Here is a 20498-nt window from a genome sequence, read left to right as displayed (position 1 = left end):
CACAGAAAATCACCTATCTGCAAAACGCTCTCACTGATCGCGCAAAGGAAAGCGTTTTCGGATACTCATAAAATGAAGAATTTTACGACAATACAATAACCGAGAAGATTTGGAAGACCACAAACTGTTATTGCAGCATATCTTGACAAACTGTAACGCTGGCCCAAGCCTTCTACAGACAACCCAGACAGCTTCTTTTCATTTGCAGCTTTTCTCAGACAATTAGTACACGAGTTTTCTTCTTCACGAGTTTACGCCGGAGCTGCAATAATCCGCCGTTCTCAGAGTAGCCAAAGAAAAACTATCTCCTGCAATGATAAAAGTGGAACGAAAATGTCATCCGCAAAGAACTTGTTAACCCAAATGTGATTCATTTCAAAGATTGGATAGACAAGTATGCCGAAGCGTGCGAAGATATGCCACGCACTCATAATTCATTCATTGAGAGAACACACCAACGTGGAAAATCTGAACAAAGGATCAACGCTAGAAAGATTTGTCCGCTTTGTTTACAAAGCCACAATTTAGGAAACAGTCAAAAATGTCAAAACGTGTACGACAGACAGAAGACAGTGCGACAACTGCACTTATGCCCTAATTGTCTTTCTGAACATCCAAAAGGACAATGAAGCAGTAAATACAGATGCCAGATAGACAATTGTAACGGTTTTCATCACTCAACAATACACCGTAACAATTTCAATACAACACAGCCTAGTAATCAAGTACAAAAACAATCAACATCTGAATATGGACACAATGGAGATAACATGAACAGAAACCAGTTCGATTTCACAAACAACAGTTCTTCGTGGAACAAAAATTTGAGCAGCACTAACCCCAACTACAATCAACAAACTAGACAAAATGGTAACGGTAGTTACAACCCGCAACGCAGCAGAAGCCAATACAACAGCAACAACAACAACTAAAACAACAACAACAACAGCATCAAAACCAACAGCAACAATAACACAAATGGTAACTACAACGATAGTAACAACTACAACAGACATAACCGGAACTTCTATTACGGGCAATCATATCAAGTGCCCAATACATCCAATTTGCAGCAACAGCAGCCAACTTCGGGAAACTTTAACCAACAATATCAGCACTCAACAAACCAAAATTCGCAAAGTTTCTCAGGCAGCAATAGCCGACATCAGAACTACACTTGCAGTAATAACCAGCCCAGCAGTGGGATCCTCCCACATGTTCAGCTACAAGCAATACCGGTAACAGTGTTTTCGGAGACAGTCTCCGTTGAAACTTACGCTCTCCTTGACAGTGGAAGTGACAATACACAAATTACCTGGACAATTGCAGATGCTTTAGGAATTAGTGATAGGAAATCTGTTACAATCCCCGAAGCATCACTACCAAGAACACACGATAGAAACAACAGAAAATTTTCGTGGAATTGGAGCCATCGACAGCAGTAGACCTATCATTAACTTACCAGTGTTTGCGACTTCTACCACAGACTTTCAAATGCCGACGGTGCCAATTCAGATGCTCAACAGCGTTTGTAAGGATTTCGGTCGTTTAAGCGGTATCAATTTTAATCAAATCAGAGACAACAGAATAGGTATTCTGATAGGAGCCGATGCTTTTACAGCAACAGTTCCACTCAAGTAAACAATCGGACCACCGGGAACACCGTACGGAGTTCTCACACAATTAGGATGGACAATAACAGGACCAGTCCCAAACAAGTATAGACAACTTACAGAGAAGAACAAATGCAATCGTAATATAACCTTGTTCAATAGGGTTAAGTCAGAAGAGACGATATTGGACGAAGACATGCCCCAATTATTTTGGACCTGTGAAGGAACAAGCACAACAAAAGCTTCACCTAAAACAATAAACCAAGAAGACAAGAAAGCCCTACAAATTGTCGAGGATACATTAAAACATAACGGAGAGAGGTATGAGATTGGATTACCCTGGAAACAAAACACACAATTACCTAACAATTACTTTCTAGCAAAAGCCCAACTACGATCATTGGAAAAGCGCCTCAATGAAGACAGACAGTTAGCCGACACCTACAACAGCTTAATTCAGAACGACATTGTAAAAGGTTACGTTGAGGAGACGAACCGAGAACCTTCCCCAACATGCAACCAATTGTGGCATGTTTCTCATCATCCAGTACAGCACAAACAGAAGAAAAAGATTCGTCGTGTAACAAACGCGGCATCTATTTACAAAGGACATTCATTGAATAAAGCGCTTCTAACTGGACCAGATCTTCTCTGCAGTTTAGTTGGACTCCTACTACGCTTTCGACACTTTGCCATAGCAGTTACCGGAGATATAGAAGTCATGTTTATGCAGATAGCAGTAAGGAAAGAAGATCAAGACACACAGGTTTCTACGGTACAAAAACAACACCGAAGCAATATACAAATACAAGCGACTCATAATTGGTGCAACTTGCTCGACCTCGTGTGCTATCTATGTACTTCGAAAATGTGCCATCGATAATCACCACGTATCACCCGAAGCCAGTCAATCAATAATGACTAATTTTAACATGGACGACTTTTTACAGTTTCCAGACAACAGAAGAAGCAATCGAACAGACAACATGCATCAAAGAAACACTAAAAAAGGAGGATTCAACTTAACGAAATTCTTCAGCAACGATTCGAGTTTTCCTTTAATTGACAACACTGAAAGAGATACAGAAGTAATGCAACGAGTTTTCGGACAGAAGTGGGATGTCAAAAACGACACCTTCATATTCAGGAAACCCATTTTAGACATCAAAATTGAACGATTACAACAAAGATAACTCTTGGCAATAGCAGCTTCGCTTTTCGATCCCTTGGGGATGATAACGCCATTTGCGATACGAATTCGAAGCCTTATTCAAGCAGTCATTAAACAAGACAAAAAATGGGACGAAGAAGTACCAGCCAAATTTCATAGTGACCTGCAGAAATGGTTTCGCGAATTCAACAGCATGCCAGATATTACAACAAAAAGATGCCTTGTAACGGGACCAACGACCAGTCAACAACTTCATGTCTTTACAGATACATCAAATATAGCAGCCTCAGCGGTAATTTATATGAGATCTACAACTACTGAAGGAAATGTCATTGTAAACTATGTCATTAGCAAATCCCGAGTAGCCCCCATAAAGCAAACAAGTATACCTAAACTTGAATTAGAGGCAGCCACAATGGGAGCCGAACAAGCTAGTTTTGTAGTCACAGAAATGACTTCAAATTGTTCTTCAGTTTACTTATGGACGGATAGTACTGCAACATTAGGATGGATAAACTCAGACAAACCACAAAAAGTTTTCGTAGCAAACCGTATCAACAAAATTTTGAAACATTTTAAAGCGGAGGAATGGAAACACATACCCAGAAAGTTCAACCCTGCCGACCATGGAACCAGAGGTTTGAAACCATCAGAGCTCAAAGAGAAGTGGCTACAAGGAACAAAATTTCTTTTTCAAGACCCTGAACACTGGAACTTTGAACAAACAAAGTTTTCAACTCCGACAAATTTAGTATTACCTAAGTGTATGAACCCTATCATAGAACCAACAAAATTTTCAACTTGGAAACGATTGCTCAGAAGGACAGCAACCGTGTACAAAGCATCAAACATTTTACGAAAAAGAGATACACTAAACAGTCAGAATGAAGCTCAAAATTACCTGATAAAGATTTCACAGCAAAACACTTTTTGAAAAACAATTAATAGAATGCAAATTGGACAACAACTGGAACCAAGGGATGCAGTTCTTCAATTCAATCCATTTTTGGATGGAAATGGAGTTTTGCGAGCCAAAGGAAGGCTGAGACATGCGCCATTACTTTGGAATCAAAAACACCCCATAATACTGGACATCAAATGTCACTCAGATAATTGTTAAAGACGCTCACACTAACACCTGCCAACACGTGGGAACGGAGTTTGTCAGGGCTTACCTGCAACAGACATTTTTAATCATTGGTCTTCAAAGGTTCCTAAGAAGACTCAGTCGGACATGTTTCATATGCCGCCGATGGAGAGCTCGGAATATTACACCAATGATGTCCGATCTTCCGCCCTTTCGCTTTGCTGACGCCGAAAAACAATACCCATCCACAAATGTAGGATTAGATTACTTTGGACCTTTCTACATTGAGGATAATTCTCGCAAGCTTGAAAAACAGTACATCTGCATTTTCACGTATTTAGTAACCCGTGCACTGCACTTGGAAGTTTGCCATAGTCTAGACACCGACAGTTGTTTACTTGCAATTTTGTATTAAGGAGAGGATATCCAATGATAATAATCTCTGACAGCGGAACAATTTTACAGCATCGAAAAAGGTAATGAATTTGGATAATATCAGCATTGACAACTCCTATATTGCTCAACAATTATTGCAGCAAAACAAAGTTTGGAAAATGAATCAACCACTTGCTCCACACTTTGGTGTATGGGAAAGAATAATTCAAACAGCGAAGAGAACTCTTCTCGTCTTAGGAAGTCAGCAACCGAAAGCCGAAACTTTGTAAACAATTGTGACAGAAACGAAAGGCATCCTAAACTCCCGCCCCATAACTTACGCTTCTTCTGATAACAACAACGATGAAGCCCTAACACCCAACCACTTCATTCTTAGACGACCACATCTAGCTTTAGCCCCCCTCACAGCGAAATTGAAAACTTTCAGGAAGAAAGATTTCAACTATACTCAAACGCTTTTGGACCACCTCTGGAAAAGACTTCAAAGAGAGTACACATCAGACCTAATAAGCAGAGCAAAATGGAGAGAACAGTCGAAACAACTCAGAACGGGCGATTTAGTCTGGATTCTGAACGAATTTACGCCAAGAGGTATTTGGTCCCTCGGACGGATAACGAAATGTCATTACGGAGCCGACGGAATACCAAGATCATTTGACATTCACACCGCAACAGGTACACTAACTCGCCCTGCAGGAAAACTGTCAAGAGTCATAGATGAAGAAGAACTGATCAACTCAAGGAGCGTAGCAACAAACCCAACATAATTCCAAACTTTATTAGCATTAAAACCAAATGTTTCACTTTTTCATCTCCTGACAACCAGTCGTCCAACATTCAATAATATTGTTAACCCTTTTCTCTCGTTGTGTGGGAGGATTGTGCATTTTGTCAAAACATTCCAATTAATTTTTAGATGTCAAGCCACCGTGAGCGAGATGGCGAATTGCAACTCAGAACAACATTAGAAGCCAAATAGATCAAACCGATCCATTCCAAATCAAGTAACCAGCAGCTCACAAGATTGCCTAACAAACAACGCAGCTTACAATGCAAAGAGAAGATCAACAACTACGAAAGAGATTACAAGTCACAAACTCAATGTGTTTTACAATAGTTTTTAAATTATTACCAGAGTATTCAGGTTTAGCCCCAATTTTAAAGCGCGCCCTCCTCTCGTCGCGGAGTGTTGAAGCTCAAGCTTCAATATTTCAACATTTCTTAATTTGACTTTTGCATGATTTGATTTCTAACTTTAGTTCATATGTTTCCATGCTAATTTACCGTTGAAACCAAAGTTTGTGAATTCACTATTGTCAAATCGATCTTATAAGCAAGTTGGTCAACAGGGCTTAAACACTTACGTTATTCCAGGAGGAGAGAGATTTCTATAGTAGCTTCATATCAAATGCAAACTTTTACCTTGTCAGCTAATGGGTCTTCCATCTTCGAATGCAGATTGGCAAGCAAGTCTTCATAAAGCAACAAGTCCTTCTTCAGAGTGCTCGGACTGTCTGGGGGTGAAAGACCACACGCGTTGTTCAATTTGGCACCACCCACGTTTCCACTAACGCGATTCAGGTCGTCACTGGATCCAACATCAGCGGCTGCATTCTGAGTTCCACCAAACAAGGCGTCTGGGTACTTCCTAATCAAGATTAATACTCTCTACCTTAAAGAAAGCAATTTTATATTAACCATCAGCAATTAATGGTCGTACTTAAAAGCAACTCAAAAGGTTATAGAACGAGGCCACTTCGTGCAAGCCATGTGTAACAGGAAAATAATTCTAGCACTGATGCGCAGCATCTGCTACTGAATTATACACATTGTGTTCCACTGATTAATCATCTCTTCGCATTACCTATTACGTATAATTAGGAAAAAGCTTCAGTGTCGTAGTAACAGGGCAACTCTGTCGTCGTCCTGTGGAAGCAACAATTGATTTCTATAAAATTTTAATGAATCCAATCTTTTTTCTTTCGTATACTTATCAAACGTTCTTACTTACTGACAGCTTCCCTTACCTTTAACGTTAGGATTGTTAAAACAATTTCATTTTTCTTAAAACGCTCTTATTTAGATTACGGAAATAATTAGTAAATTTAGAAATAATTTAACTTTTGGCAACTAAATTTCTTGCTGAGCTTTTCCTTGATTTTACAAGTGTATATTAGACTTCTGCGTTCCAATATGTCAAAAAATTATCGTCGGATGGAAACGTGACCGACAGGCCGAGTAAAACCATTAAATCAAAAATAATTTACAATTTAGAAGTGAAATTTAAAATAGCAATTTCATTTCCAATCTATTGAATTATTGGTCATTTTTGAAACCTTAAAGGATAAAAACTGTGCACGCCTAAAATGAAAGACACTTTTTGAGAACCCCAATGAATGTACGGAAAAAGGTAAGACAATGATGAAAGTACGAATAAAGCGCACCACTTTATAAAGTAAAAGTTGACGGAAACTAAGCTGCTTTTTTTCCACTTTTGCATTTGGAAAGGCTGTGCGGATGCTGGATGCGTACTTTTACCATAATTACTGATGAAATGGGAGAGAGAAAGCAAGTTGGACTTACAGATTATGGACATGAAGAGATGACATAATAGAAGGACAGCTGAGGAGATTAGTGAGAAACTGAGTGGAGTGAATGCGGAAAGTTGTGGAGAGTATTTGCACTATATCTGACACACTAACTCCATTCTGCTTGCTCTGAACAACAACCAACACACACATATTACATAACATATTACCATAACATTATATTCACATGATATTATTACAATTAACCCCCTTTTCTCGTTACCCATAAACGTATCACAAGGTTTAGAGAAACCTGGAATATTTCAAAGGTTACAATTTTTTTTGCAAAAGGCTGATAATAACAGCGGATTAAGATGGACTTCTTTTTTTCTTAGATTTAAAAGTGCTTAGAACCCAAAGTTTTCTTTTTAAAAAATTCTGCTTTTTGTTAGGATAGTTGTGAGCTGTAGCAATGTTGTAATATAGATCATACGTTTGACAGGACATTGGCGAAGTGTGACAGAATCCATTGGAACAGAAAGCGATTCTCGTTCGGTTGTTTGTTCAAATACTTGGTCAAATTGTTCAGCCCATTTTTGTCATCAGCTGAAACAAACAAAGTAGTGAAGAGGAAGACTTACAACTATTTGCTTTTAGTTTTATTATGCAGCCATTTTAGCAAATCATTACCTCCTAAAATGGAAAAAATATCGTCTTTCCCACTAAACTACTAACTGGTAGAGCCAATGCTAATTCGAGTTTCATGCGAAAGTAAAAAAAAGTGGGGAAAATATCCATTCGAGTGTTTCGAAACATTAAAATCGATTGATCATACAAATTTTCAGCAGAAAGAGAAAATCCTACATTGTTCTACTGGCGTTCCGAATATTCACCGTCAGATGTATTGTTTCTGCATCACTCTTGAAAAATCACACTTTATCACAAGTTTTCTAAGACAAACAAAATAAGCATAGTTGGTTCCCAGCGCACTGAAATAACTCCCAACGTACGAAATCAAATAATACTATAATAAGATATGCTGTTACACTTTGCCGAAAAACGGCAATTGATTGAAATTTGTTGCACATGAATGTTCCACTTTTTAAAAAATTTTAGGTTACAATGAACCCCAAGGCTAACTTCAATAGCCGACACAAACTGCCCCAATACATCTTTCAAAATTGATTTCTCCAACCTAACAAAAAACAGTTCTTCATCGAGCAAACGACTAAGTTGAAACAACAATCAAGGCAAACAAAAGCCGCATACAAAAAGGCATACAAAGTAGTGAAAATAAATGACATATAAAACAAAAACACATTCTAGTTTTCAAACACGAATAACCAAAAGTTGCAAAGTTTTGATAGATCAACAACACAACACAACCCATGACATGAAAAATTCAATAAAAATGCCTGTTTGGCAACGTGTCACACTTGGTTTTGTATACCTTGGTGATACCTTATGTCGGCACAAATGGCAAAAATATCAAACAAAATAAATAAATGCTCTCGTTCTATCGGCGGGTGGAGGTGAATTAAACGCTCTTACTCAGGAGGCAGAGATCAAAAATCGGTCAAGCTAAAAAATTAAATTAAACTAATTAAAATTCTTTTTGGTTACAGGTGAAAATGACCAATAGGTTGAAGAAATGCAATGCTCTAGGCCTCATAAATATAAGTTAAGCTGTATTGTATAAAGGCTGAGAGAGATGATCATTTATGAAGACAAACCGACTAATGTCGTACAAATTGCTCTCGAACGACAAGCGGGGCAATTTATTTCAGAGGGGGCTTTAGACTGGACGACTTTTTATCGGTGCACAAAATTCCGACTGAGGAAGGGTTCGAACTCCCGACCTCGAGTACTAAGCAACTAAGGAAGCATTTACTAGACGGCTACCAGGTCTTCGAGGTAACTTATCTTATAGTCACATTTGTTTTAGCAACCGACTTAATTTCTGCTCAACGGGGGGCTTATGGGGGGAGTGTAGGGCAACAGTTGGCGGGGGCAACGTTTGGAGGGGGATCTTTCGCTCCACACCATAAGTATAAGCCTCCAAGACAGTTTGTGAATTGCATACTCGGTGATTAGTGAGTTGAAAGGCTCTAAGAGCACTTAACGCCCGCTCGGCACTAACTGTTTATCCCATTTTTGAGGACAAAAAGTCAAATGATTCAGACAAAAAATCAGTCAAGCGAAAAATTGCATAAAAAGACCAACAGTACTAATATAATTGCTACAATCTTCGTTTGAGAGCAATTAATCAATTTTTCTGCATTTTAACTCTACTGGCTTAGCCTTAAAATAGGATTCCCAATTGTAACACTCGACTAAAAAGTGCTAAAATCTGTGATCAGCCGCTTGCAAAAGAGCGTTTTTCACAGGTTATGCGCATGGTTATGAAGAGTACACAAACTTGAAAATTTGACAAAAATTTGAAACATCCAACTAACGTCGGGCAAATTGCCCTCAAACGAAGGGTCTTCATCGGTGGAAGGGTCTTTGGCTGCACGTTGCCCTTACGGTCTGAACGATTTGTAGGGTTGGGGTTAAGTGAGTGAGGGGGGGGGGGGGGTGACTAGAGACCTATTTCACTCCGAGCTTAACCAATTTATCTCGTTTTTAAGGACAAAAACTCAAAAGCGCCAGACATAAAATCAGTCAGGCAAAAAAATTGCTTAAAAAACTGGAGGACTAATATAATTGCGATAAACTTTGTTTGAGAGCAATTAAAAGTTCGAGCGAGCAAAACACTGTTCCCAGAAGCCATGATTAACAAAACGAAAACCACGAGAAAGGCGGTAAGAGCTCCACACTAGTTATCGCTACACAGGACGACTGTGAAAATAGATTGGCTAGTGTAGCTAACGGGGCCATCAATTTATGATTTGAATTAGATAGCGTACCATACAAACGCGATCCCAAAAAATTAACCAATTAAGTCCGTACTTCTCGCACAGTGGGGTGATAAGTTAAAATGCGACATCGAAAACGCATAACATAGCGACCATCCAACTTCGTGAATTTAAAACGTTCACTATATGCGATTGACAGCCATATCATTTTAAACGTTTAATAAAAACGACGGTATGTCTAGCCAATGATATTTACTTAAACTGTCTACATGACATGAAATGTTAATTCAAGCAAGGTATAGTATCATACAAGTATATAGGATAGATGAATCAACTTACATATTTCAACAGCAGCTATGGACGATGAAAAAACCGGATCAGGCAGTTCAATTAGGAAAGTCTTCAGTAAACATGCAACTTCGTTGATATCTGTGACCGTGACCAAAGACCCTGGCTTCACACGCAAGTGCTCATATTGTTCTTTGAGAACCTCAATTTTCCCTTTCGCAACTTCGTTCGTGTAAATCCCTGGAACTTCTAAACCTCTCCGTTCTACCGCGTCCAGGCAATCTCGTACAATTTGTGGCAACGGTATGCCGTCACTTAGCCGGGTTTTGTCAGTGACCAATGACAACGGGAAGCCGAACAGGCCAGTCAAAGACCCTAAAACGTAATTAATGAAATTTTCAAATGAACCAATTTTATAACAGCAAGTAAGTAATTTAGTTTACAACCGACGCCTTTTGAGATATACTCTTTCTCAGGTGTAATCTCATCAATCTTAATGAAAGCTTAAAGTGGAACAAGCGATCCAAAAACACAAAAAGATTTCCGGTATTGGAATGTAAATGTTCATTCTTCGTAGCTCCTTTTCTTCGAAATAACATGAACTGAAATATCCACATTTACACGTGAACTGTAACATTTGAACTTTCCCCACAAGTTTTGAATCGCTCGCTCAGATTTCAACTTTGAGACAACCATAAAATATTTCTTGTCATATTCGTGTCGTATCAAGCGCAACCCACTTCGGCCGCTTTGCTCGAACTAAAACTTCTACATTACTGCTTATGTTCAAAAAAGAACTCTTAATCTAAAGACAACAATATGAGAATCTTTTCGTTCGTTATAATTTATATCGATTGCTGACTTTATCTTAAACTTAGAGTTAAAGAGAGTTCAACATTATTATACCAGACTTGTTGTGAGTTATAGATTTAAGAGAGCAGAAAATCGGTTGTTCTCGGTAAAACTTCTATTCATTTCCATATACATAATATTCTTCTGTGCTCAAGCATTAACAAATTTAATTTTACTACCATTCATTCTGACACAAATAATGGCTTTTTGTCGATTAAGAATCCTATAACTCCTGGCCAGAAAACCGTGTATTGACTCACCTTCTTCATTTTTCGAAGACTTTCTTTTGTGAAACAGTTTTTCCTTCTTTTTTCCATCTTTGCTTCCCGTCTTTGAGAAGTTGCGAAACAGTTTGTTCTTCTTTTTCAGCGCTTTCGTTCTGAAACACAACCTCGTTTCAATTTTTAAAAAGATTATGTCAGCGCGTGCAAAATCACAATCGGGCCAGGCAATCATACCCATCTAAATGTGATGAACAACCACCTTGAAAACTATTGTGCTCATAATAATAACTGCGCTCGCGGTCGCTACGACTCTGATCAAGTCAATCTCAAAGGTGAAGTGAACATTAAAACTCTTTCGAAGCTTTTCCTATTACTGTAAAATTATATATTAACAACACATCCAGGCAAATACTATATTAAATTCCAGCTGCTTTTTTGTCCGAACACTCAAAATTTATGGGTTAGGATCTGAACACACGCAAAACTTTTAGACACATCGATAGATATAAAAGTATAGTTTGCGGATAGATAGAAAAAGGTAATATTGACGTTTAAAGTTCAAAATTTCCCCCTTTTTACCTTTTCACGTTTCGCCTTACCTCAATTGTTCAAAATTTGATATTGGACAAACTTTTTTAATTGAACAAAGTTTTTGTCGCATATTTAATCTAAACAGATGAATTCCGAGGAGTAACGTATTTTATACGCAACAATAAAAAGATTTTGTTCAATTGAAGACATCACAATTTTAATAATTATCATTTATATTAATTCTTAACTTTTAAGAAAAACTTAAGAACGAGTCACTTCAAATCAAGGTTGACTAATGCAGGTCCAATTGGCTTCCTGAGAAGTTCCAAGGCAACCTATCTAGATTTTTAATCGAAAGCTTAAGATCATTTTGACTACGAAAAATACTTGTTTTCTTCAAAAGTTAAGAAGTTAACGATTAAATTGCAGATCATTAACTAGAATGCAAAACCTTGGCTGCACACTTCCATTATTTGTAACATTTTCATTGTTCCAACCCACTTTAGTTGGGGATGAACTATATACATAAATGGGTTTTATTGTTCAGTCAATTTTGGCCAATCAATATATTCATAGTAGAGAGTTGTGAGTGCAACCATTAGAAAACCCGTCCAATGTAGAGTGTATAGATAATTTTTGAATTTCGTTTCTTCCAGGGAGTTATCAAGGTTTGAAGTTTTGTGAAAAATTGCCTGATTTTCGTCGCTTTTCACAATTTCCGGATTTTTGCGCAAATCTTTCTAACCAGTGTTGTTGGTTTTTACCTCTAAATACAGGAGTGTGGTGTTGAACTGTTTTAAATTTTTGACTAACATTTTGCAAAAGAAGCCTTTTTTCATCATTAATAAAGAGACCGGCGTTTTTTCACAACATTGATCATTTAGTCTACTTTTAAAATTGCCGGATTAACACACTTAAAAACTGCAGACACAATCTTCGTTGACTCCAAAGGTGACTAGTTATTACTTGCGCTTCCTTCGAAAGTTTTCACAAATAAAAATTTTGCGGCTAATTAAACCAAATAAAAACCCAGAAATCATCATTTATTGTTGACATATTTACTTTTTGTGACCTTAATGGCAGAACAGCAATAGCAAGGCTGGTTTTGGTCTAACCGTTTTTTCTTACAGTCACAAAAAATGGAATTGTAATCAGTGGCTGTCTTTTCAAATATTTTCGCATCTCTTACTTTTCTGTGTTAAACATAGAGCAGAATAATTCAAATCAAGGTTTACTAATGCAGGTCAAATTGGCTTCCTGAGAAGTTCCAAGGCAACCTATCTAGATTTTTAATCGAAAGCTTAAGATCGCTTTGACTCCCAAAAATACTTGTTTTCTTCAAAATAAACAATGGATTATTGAGCTTTGCCAATTTTATTTTTTTGTGGTCAACTTGAAATAAGCTCAGCAAAAACAGGTCGCATCGTCTTTTTGTGATGGCCTGAAAATTATCAACTACGGCGGTTTTAGGCTTCGATACTACAAGTTTTCAAACATTTTCCCTTCTTTGAGGTTCCTTTTCTTGTCCTCTCACATTTATAGGTCATGACACTTAAAGGGCTTTATTGACGGTCACAATTGAGCATACCATTTTTCTTCAGAGAGTATGGTTTTAACGGCTTAGACACTGTCTTCTAGCAAAAATTAATGGATTTTATTATTGTCTTCATTTGTTGTTCCGTTTGTAGCCGTATAAACAATTCCAGATAACAGCAGATCTTAGCGACTTCCTATGGATGAAAACAGGAACCTATTTACTGATTTCAGTTGATAGCTTAAGTTTTTCATGACTTCGAAATAAAATGCCTGAAAAATATAGACAAATTATAACTTTGCTCTATTCTTTTACGTCTATTTGCTACTAAGCCGCATTAGTTACGGGCCACATCGTACTATTTATGTTTAAAAAAGGCAGAACTGAACACATCTTAGGTTTATAGTGCATTGCTTATTGTTTTAACAGCTTCGACACCGGTTTTTCACAAACATTCAATTGAACAGAGTTAATATTGTCCATAAGTTTAGACCCTAACACTGAAATTGCATTTGGCGGTGACGGAAACTTAAATTCGACAAAAAATAGCCGAAGAATTTTTACTTGTAACTGTTTATTAACAATTTTCGTATAGCATCGAACAAAAAAGTTTTAACCAATTAAGCTTTCAATGAATTTATCTTTTCATACATTACTGTATTTTTAGTCCTTATTACTTATTACACTGCCCTCAGAAATACGGCGGGGTTGATTTTTCAGTCACGGTTCATTTCAAATCTGTTTTCTCCAGATGTCTATAGCACTGTTGTTGCCTTTGAGAAGTCAGCATTTATGTCAGAATGTTTCAATTAAAAAAAAACTTTGGCGAATGCAGTGCTTTGTCTGTACGCGAAATCGTAGAACACTTTGAAAAAAACAATTGACAGCTTGCTCAGAACGTTTTCATCGACGCAGAGAAAAATATTTAAAAATATATGATCTCATCGCTCTTCAAAACGGCCGTCACTGACGTCGAAGGCCAGTTGAATTCACCACGACCCGGGAGGGTGGACTCATCACTAGGCAATGCAACAAGGCACCTAGACTTACGCTGCGCTCACATAGATGTCTCCATAATGCAGGATAAGATCACCCACGACGAAAGAAACGCTCGGCTCAAGAGAATGGAATTTCATGATGAAAAATTTCGCACGTTACCTGAAATCAGCCGTAACGGCTTCGGATTTGTATCAGAAAAAGGAGCCTGAAACAGACTGTCATGCCACTAAAGCGCTACGTACAAAATCGGAAATTCTTACGGTTTGTACATTTAGTATAGTCTAAGCAAAAATACACCTGTCGAAGGTCTTTCTTGTGGAAAACTCACTAACCCATGCCCTCTGATGTGCACGGGTGAGGGTTCGTACCTAAATTAGGCTTACAAAAATTAGAGATACGTTTGCGAAGATAATGCAGGATGTACACTTTGACCTCAATGTTTTTCAATCTGTTAGTCAAGTCAAATCTGAAAGAAGCCGAGGAAACCTACATATATGAGTCAACTAACATTTTGAAAATTGAGTTTTATTTCGCTCGTACTTTCCCGCATGAGAGGCACAAGGCCGTCTGCAACACGCACTATAAATCAAAAATCTCAGTAAAACAAGACGATATCTATCAATTAAATGACAGAAATCCAATTAATTGCATTTATTAAAGGCAGAGACAAAACTTTCTTTGTGTGTACATAACAATATACTATAATCAAATCTCAGGTACTACTTTCTCGTGATTCCACGTTGAACAGTTTAAACGATTTTGAAGCCGATTTACATTGCTTCGATTGTTTTTACTATAGCTGTTCCTATATCTACATTTTCGGAATTGATCATTTTTACGCGAGTTTATAAACTTTTATTTGGCATTTGAATTAAACCCAGTGATACAAATATAAGTTTCCAAACTTCTAATGTTTTCCTGCAAAAATTTCGAAGCAATACCGGGAATTTTTGCTGACTAAAAACAACAAACGATCATTTGCATACTACAAAATCTTACCACTTTTACTTACTTGCTCTGTGAGGTCGTTAATATATATGTTGAAGAGTTGGTCCTAAAACTTACCTGAGAAACACCTTGCTTTAGCTCAATCCAACGTGACAGAACTCATCACCACAAAAATGTAATCGATCCGTAAGAAAACAGTTTACGACACGTACTGGTAAGGTTTGAAAGTTTAGAGAACGTACTTTGCTCAATGCGATTTCATTTGACAATGAGTCGAAGGCTTCAGATAAATTGAGCGAAACGGCATGAGCAATATGACCATTATTAACTTCAGATTGGACTAATTTAGCTCAATATAGAGTAGCATCTTGTGCTGATACCTTCCGTCAGAACCCAAACTGAAGCGTTGAAAGTATCCTGCTAATCTAAATAAAACGTGATTTGTTCGCGCAAGCCTTTTTCTAATATTTTAGAAAACGAAGTAGTTATCGAGGAACGACAGGTTTAAAGGGTCCATGATGTCATTTTTATAAGTGGGGGTTATGACAGTTTTTTTCAGCATCAAAAGAAAGACAGTTTTTAATAAACCGACTAACAATAAATGTCAGGTGGGTGCTAAAATTTGCTTGCGATAATAATACATACAGGCACCTTACAATAACCAGAGGGCTTGTTGGGATTTAGCTCTTTGATGATATCAAAACAATCTTTTTCTGATATTGACCAAAAACAGAAAGATGCGTCGCAACAAGAAAAAAAATGAGTCTCTTCATTTTTCATACCAAAATACTACCATAGAATATTATTATTACCTTTAGCAGTACTAAAGAAGAGAAAAGTTCCGGGAAAATTTTCCTGTTTTACTTTGAATATACTTGAAAGTTCCTTTCATTTCTTACTCTATGAAGACCGAAATTCGGGTGATGAATTTAGAATAATTTTTGTAGGCTGTTTGACATTCACGAAGCTAACTTTTGCTTTCCTTGTCAATCGAAGTGTCCTATAACAGCCTTTTTCAAAAAATACTTTGACAAGGGGAACATGCTTTCCCACAATAATCAAACGAAGACAAGCATTCAAACTGAACATATCATTGGCATTTAAGCATTCATTTACCTTGAACCGCGGAAGAGCTGACAAGGTTTGCAAAACAATTTTTTTTCATATTTTATCAATTTGTAATAGGATGCTCTTTTGGCCTCTAACGCTTACATCAATGAATAGTCAAAATGATCGGTTTTGAGGGACTGTCAAAACCAGAGCTTTTAACTTTAGCAAAGTTCCCTCTCTAGAACGTAAACTTAATCAGCTATTGACAAAGCGGAGGGTAGAACCACCTGGTTCCAATTTTGTTTTCTTTTACGCAAAGAAAAAGGTAATCTATATTATAGTCAACCATTTGACAAAGATTCGCATGATGACTGTTTGAGATAGATTCGCATGATAAATTACTTATATTAGTCGATAATTGCTCAAGTAGCTCATTATGGGGGGTCGCATTTTACATTCAAAAAGCATTCTAAAACTTGCAATTGCTTGAAAAAATGCACCGACATTCAAACCACAACTGATTTGTATTCTGATTGATCAAACAAAGCTTAATCCTTACGTTCCTTAGGAGCAAGTTTCAAGGACACTAAAAGCATTGCAGCTCTTTTCATTCTGATTGAGTTGCACCTCTATCACATCTAAATAGTAAACGATTATTGGGAGCAAATGGTCTTTACCCGAAGGGTTTTTACAGTTCTTGAGTTTGGTTTTATCTTGTTTAGAAGTTTAGAATTGCCAGGTACTCTCCAGGTTTATTTGTTTTCAAAATATTGTTTGAGGATAAAATCCTATTAAACCGTTTGAAGAGTCGCTTTATTGAGGATGATTCCAAAACTTTCATACCCTCGAAAGAGTGTAGTTGTACAGCAGTTTCGTTCTTCGAGAGTTTCGATTTTTATTATTCAAGGTTTTGATACCCGAAGTTCTACTTGGATGTGTTGTCGAGTAGTTTTATTGATTTCTTCAATATCTATTAATTTTTCTACGTCAAAATCTCCCCTTTCAATGGATTTCAACAAACAGATCATGCAGTTCAACATTTAGGCTTAAAGGCAGGATGTGTAATGCTACTAACCTATTTCGGCAGTATAATTGATATCTATTAAATCTGATATCTATTTTGTTGCATGTGTATGCTTCTCAGACTTTGTTACCAAACAATCGCACCTTTTGAAACTCTGATAGCTTTCTTTTGTTTGATAACCAAGTCTGAGAAGCATACACAACGATTGGGAAATTGTATCCGGTGTATGTTTTCAATTTGTTATTCCAATTACAACTTGATGTTACATTACGTCTGAAAAAGGACTGCCATTGGTTTATTGGATCCTCGCAGGCAATTTTCATTCTAGTTTAAGATTTGTTGTACCATGAGGCCAAAATCACGTTGCGACTGTCAGGTTGAGGAATTAGTCTGCATAAATGTGCTTAGTGACTTCTTGGTGTTTGCTTTCATCTCACTTGTTCTAAGGCAGACAAACAATCAGCTCTTATGCTATGCATCTCAGACAAGCAATCAGCGACATCATTTATAAATGATAGAAATAGGAGGAGACCGAAGATTGAACCTTGGGAAACACCACTGGTAACTTTTTTAGGGTTGAAATTTCCCCATTTAATTGTACAAAATGCTTTCGACTACTTAGATATGATTTCAACATTCCTAAGATACCGCCTCCAAATACTAGAGACCTAAGTTAAGTTAATAACAGAGTGTTACACTGAGAAACGCTTTAACAACGTCGAGATACAGACCGCTTACTTCTTTAGTCGATTCTAGATCGTTCTGTTCGTATACTTTATCCAGGAAATATCAGTTGTAGCGTTGCCGAACGTATTTTTTTGTACTGATTTGGGTGCAATCTTGAGATCGAGCAATAATGTTCATCAAAGAGAAGGTTGTCAAGAACTTTTGAGCAGCAACAGAGGAAGCTAATCGGACAATAGCAAGTTATATCAGCTTTGTTGCCTGCTTTAAACATTGGTGTTACTTGGCATATCTTACAATAGTTTGGGAAAACTTGTTTGTTAAGACGTTTGATTTAGCAATTTTAGAGATTTGCACAGGGTTTTGTGGAATCTTTTCAAACGTGCTCCCTATTTTTTGCGGGTCCGGTTGCTTTGTCGTGAAACAGTTCGCGAAAAATTCCTTTATACGCGCCTCTGTGAAACTACCTGTTTTTAGTTCACTCATACGTTCATTTTCGACGTGTATATTAGAATTATTGATTGACAAGTTCAGCCTTTTCAAAATCTTTTGAAGCATCTGTATTTTCGGGGTATTGAGAGCGTTTTTCGTATACAATTTAAATATTTCTGTGTTTCACTAAACGTTCTTACTTCGAAAATCAATTTTCGTATTCTGCTAGGTCTTTTTCAGACTCAGGTTTGATTTCTTTTAGTTAAGACGGGTTATTAGTTAAGACGATGTCTAATTGATCATCCGATTCGTTACTTTCAACCAAGAAATTAATTATGAGTTTTTCATAGTTGTTGTTGTTGGGGATTTTCTTTACAGAAGGGATTTCTCCCGATCAAAACAGTTATAGAAAATTAGTCCATGTCTCTCTGCAGTGTTGACAGTCACAACAGATCTGCCACGTGCAGACGTTTTCTGCTTTGTACCGCATCATGATATCATTCCACATTTGCTTTAGAATTCTGTGTTTTAGTCCGTGTTGATTTCCGAAGTCAATGCTGTGATTAAGTCTGTTGGCTATCCTTTGGGTGCGAAAGAATAATTCGCCGCGAGATTTTTCGAGTCGTTTTTTCGTTAAGTCAAAGTAATCGTTTCTTCTCATTGATCTGTTTCCAGGCAGCATCGGCTGATTTGTATTTATCGGTTGAATTTGTTGAAGACTTGATAGTAGTAGAAGATCATTGAGACATAGATGACCAGGTTGCTTGCGATAGCTTTAAGTCACCCATTAGAATGGTCTCATTACGTTGAAATTCATCTGCCACGATACCAAGGTTTTCAATTAATTGAAAAACCAATCGATTACTCCAATACCTGCAGTTGTGAATTTAAGTAGACTCTGCAAGAAAGTTTTCCTAAAAGATTTTTAATGTTTTACGTGAGCATTTCTGATAGGTAAAGGGTGAGAGAGAGAGAGTTTAGGCTTCTGTGGGTCTTTCCACATGGGTTTGCACCCTTCATATAACGACTGAGCTGAGCTTCTGCACCGGGTTACAATGTCCACAGCTGCAGTTGAAAGCCCAGGAACATAAGTTGACTTCCGAATAACTTTTGAAGAAGTAGTTCCAGTATATTTTTGTTAAATATTTCTTATCAATTTGATCGAGATCGACGTTCCCTACTTTTCGTATTATATTTAGTAAATAACTGGTTCTTTTCCAGAAGTTTTCATCAGCTTTCCTTGTTCTTGTTTTATTAATTGTTATTAGCTCGTTTTGACGTGTGCTTAACAACCCTTCATTATTGTTTGTTTTAATGGGTATTTTTACATTGTAAGATCCTTTAAGCAGTGAGATGAGCATTAATAGATCATGCAATTCAAAGTAATATGACAATGGCAGCAACTTCAGTGTGGTCAGTCTTTGCTTGTAACTAATTTCCCAGTTACTGATTATCCACGACGTTGCTTTTCTTTGAATGCGCTCGATGTCTTTGCTTTCGGTCTTATTCTCAATTGGATTAGAGTGAAACAATCATATTTTGTGAGGACAAATTATTAATATTTTCGGAAACTCACTTTTCGTCGAGGTCATCATCTGTAGAATCAGTAGCTGCTGGTACACCACTGGCTACAAATGGCCCCAATGAAGGATAAGGTAAGGACTTCGATTTAGTATTTTTGACACGAGCACCTGCAGTTGTTGCACTTTTAATGGAGACATGAGATCCCGAATTCTCACTAGAGAAAAAACCTTCTCTTTCATCAGAATCGCAATCATCGAGCATTTTTGCACCGCGTGTCTTTTTCAAAATCTACATTAGATCTGTAAAATACAATCCTGCAACAGGGCGCAAATCAAATCTCCAATCATCTAGAATTAGGTGCTTGCCCCAGGCGGTCAGGTATTGTGCCAATAGTTTATTTTCTCGCTGACATTACTCCTTAGTTGAAAAAAATGGAGGAAGATGGTAGGGGTCTTCCCATTATAGCCCCCATTATAAAAAAGGTAAATTAAGAAATGCCCCACCCCAACACTGGGTGAATATTCGCTGGTCCGGGGTCCTCCCAGAGTAGTGGATAAAACAAGGCTTCCAGCCACCAGCAAAATTTGACCCTTTCTCCAAGCGCTAATCACGCATGTCGAATCGGGCCAAATTTTACTGTTTGTTGAATCCCCTGTTTTATCCACTACTATATATTAGCTCTATATTCACTTCTTTTATATTTTAAATCTATCATTTCCTGTCTCACTTAGTGCAAACCACTAGTACAAAGTTAA

The 20498-nt window shown here is 37.3% G+C and overlaps 2 protein-coding genes across 7 annotated transcripts in view; one reads left to right on the top strand and one right to left on the bottom strand.

Moving 5' to 3' along the window:
- Window positions 1-20050, bottom strand: part of LOC142339589 (uncharacterized) — a 55646-nt gene extending 35596 nt beyond the window's left edge. For both annotated transcript variants that reach the window (XM_075389731.1, XM_075389729.1), the window contains exons 1-6: window positions 19796-20050; window positions 11054-11172; window positions 9993-10316; window positions 7289-7401; window positions 6851-6984; window positions 5690-5915 (exon numbers count right to left, since the gene is read on the bottom strand). In XM_075389731.1, the coding sequence (XP_075245846.1) occupies window positions 5690-5915; window positions 6851-6984; window positions 7289-7401; window positions 9993-10316; window positions 11054-11172; window positions 19796-20004 (1125 nt within the window). In that variant the 5' untranslated portion in view covers window positions 20005-20050. The remainder of the gene's footprint in view (window positions 1-5689; window positions 5916-6850; window positions 6985-7288; window positions 7402-9992; window positions 10317-11053; window positions 11173-19795) is intronic.
- LOC142339590 (membrane-associated protein Hem-like) overlaps window positions 1-20498 on the top strand; it is a 479910-nt gene that overhangs the window by 304876 nt on the left and 154536 nt on the right. The window lies entirely within an intron of this gene.

Source organism: Convolutriloba macropyga, chromosome 5 (genome assembly GCF_964194025.1).
Source record: "Convolutriloba macropyga chromosome 5, txConMacr16.3, whole genome shotgun sequence".
Lineage (NCBI taxonomy): Eukaryota > Metazoa > Xenacoelomorpha > Acoela > Convolutidae > Convolutriloba > Convolutriloba macropyga.
The sequence above is the reverse complement of the archived record's forward strand: the minus strand, read 5'-3'. Positions and strand labels throughout refer to the sequence as shown.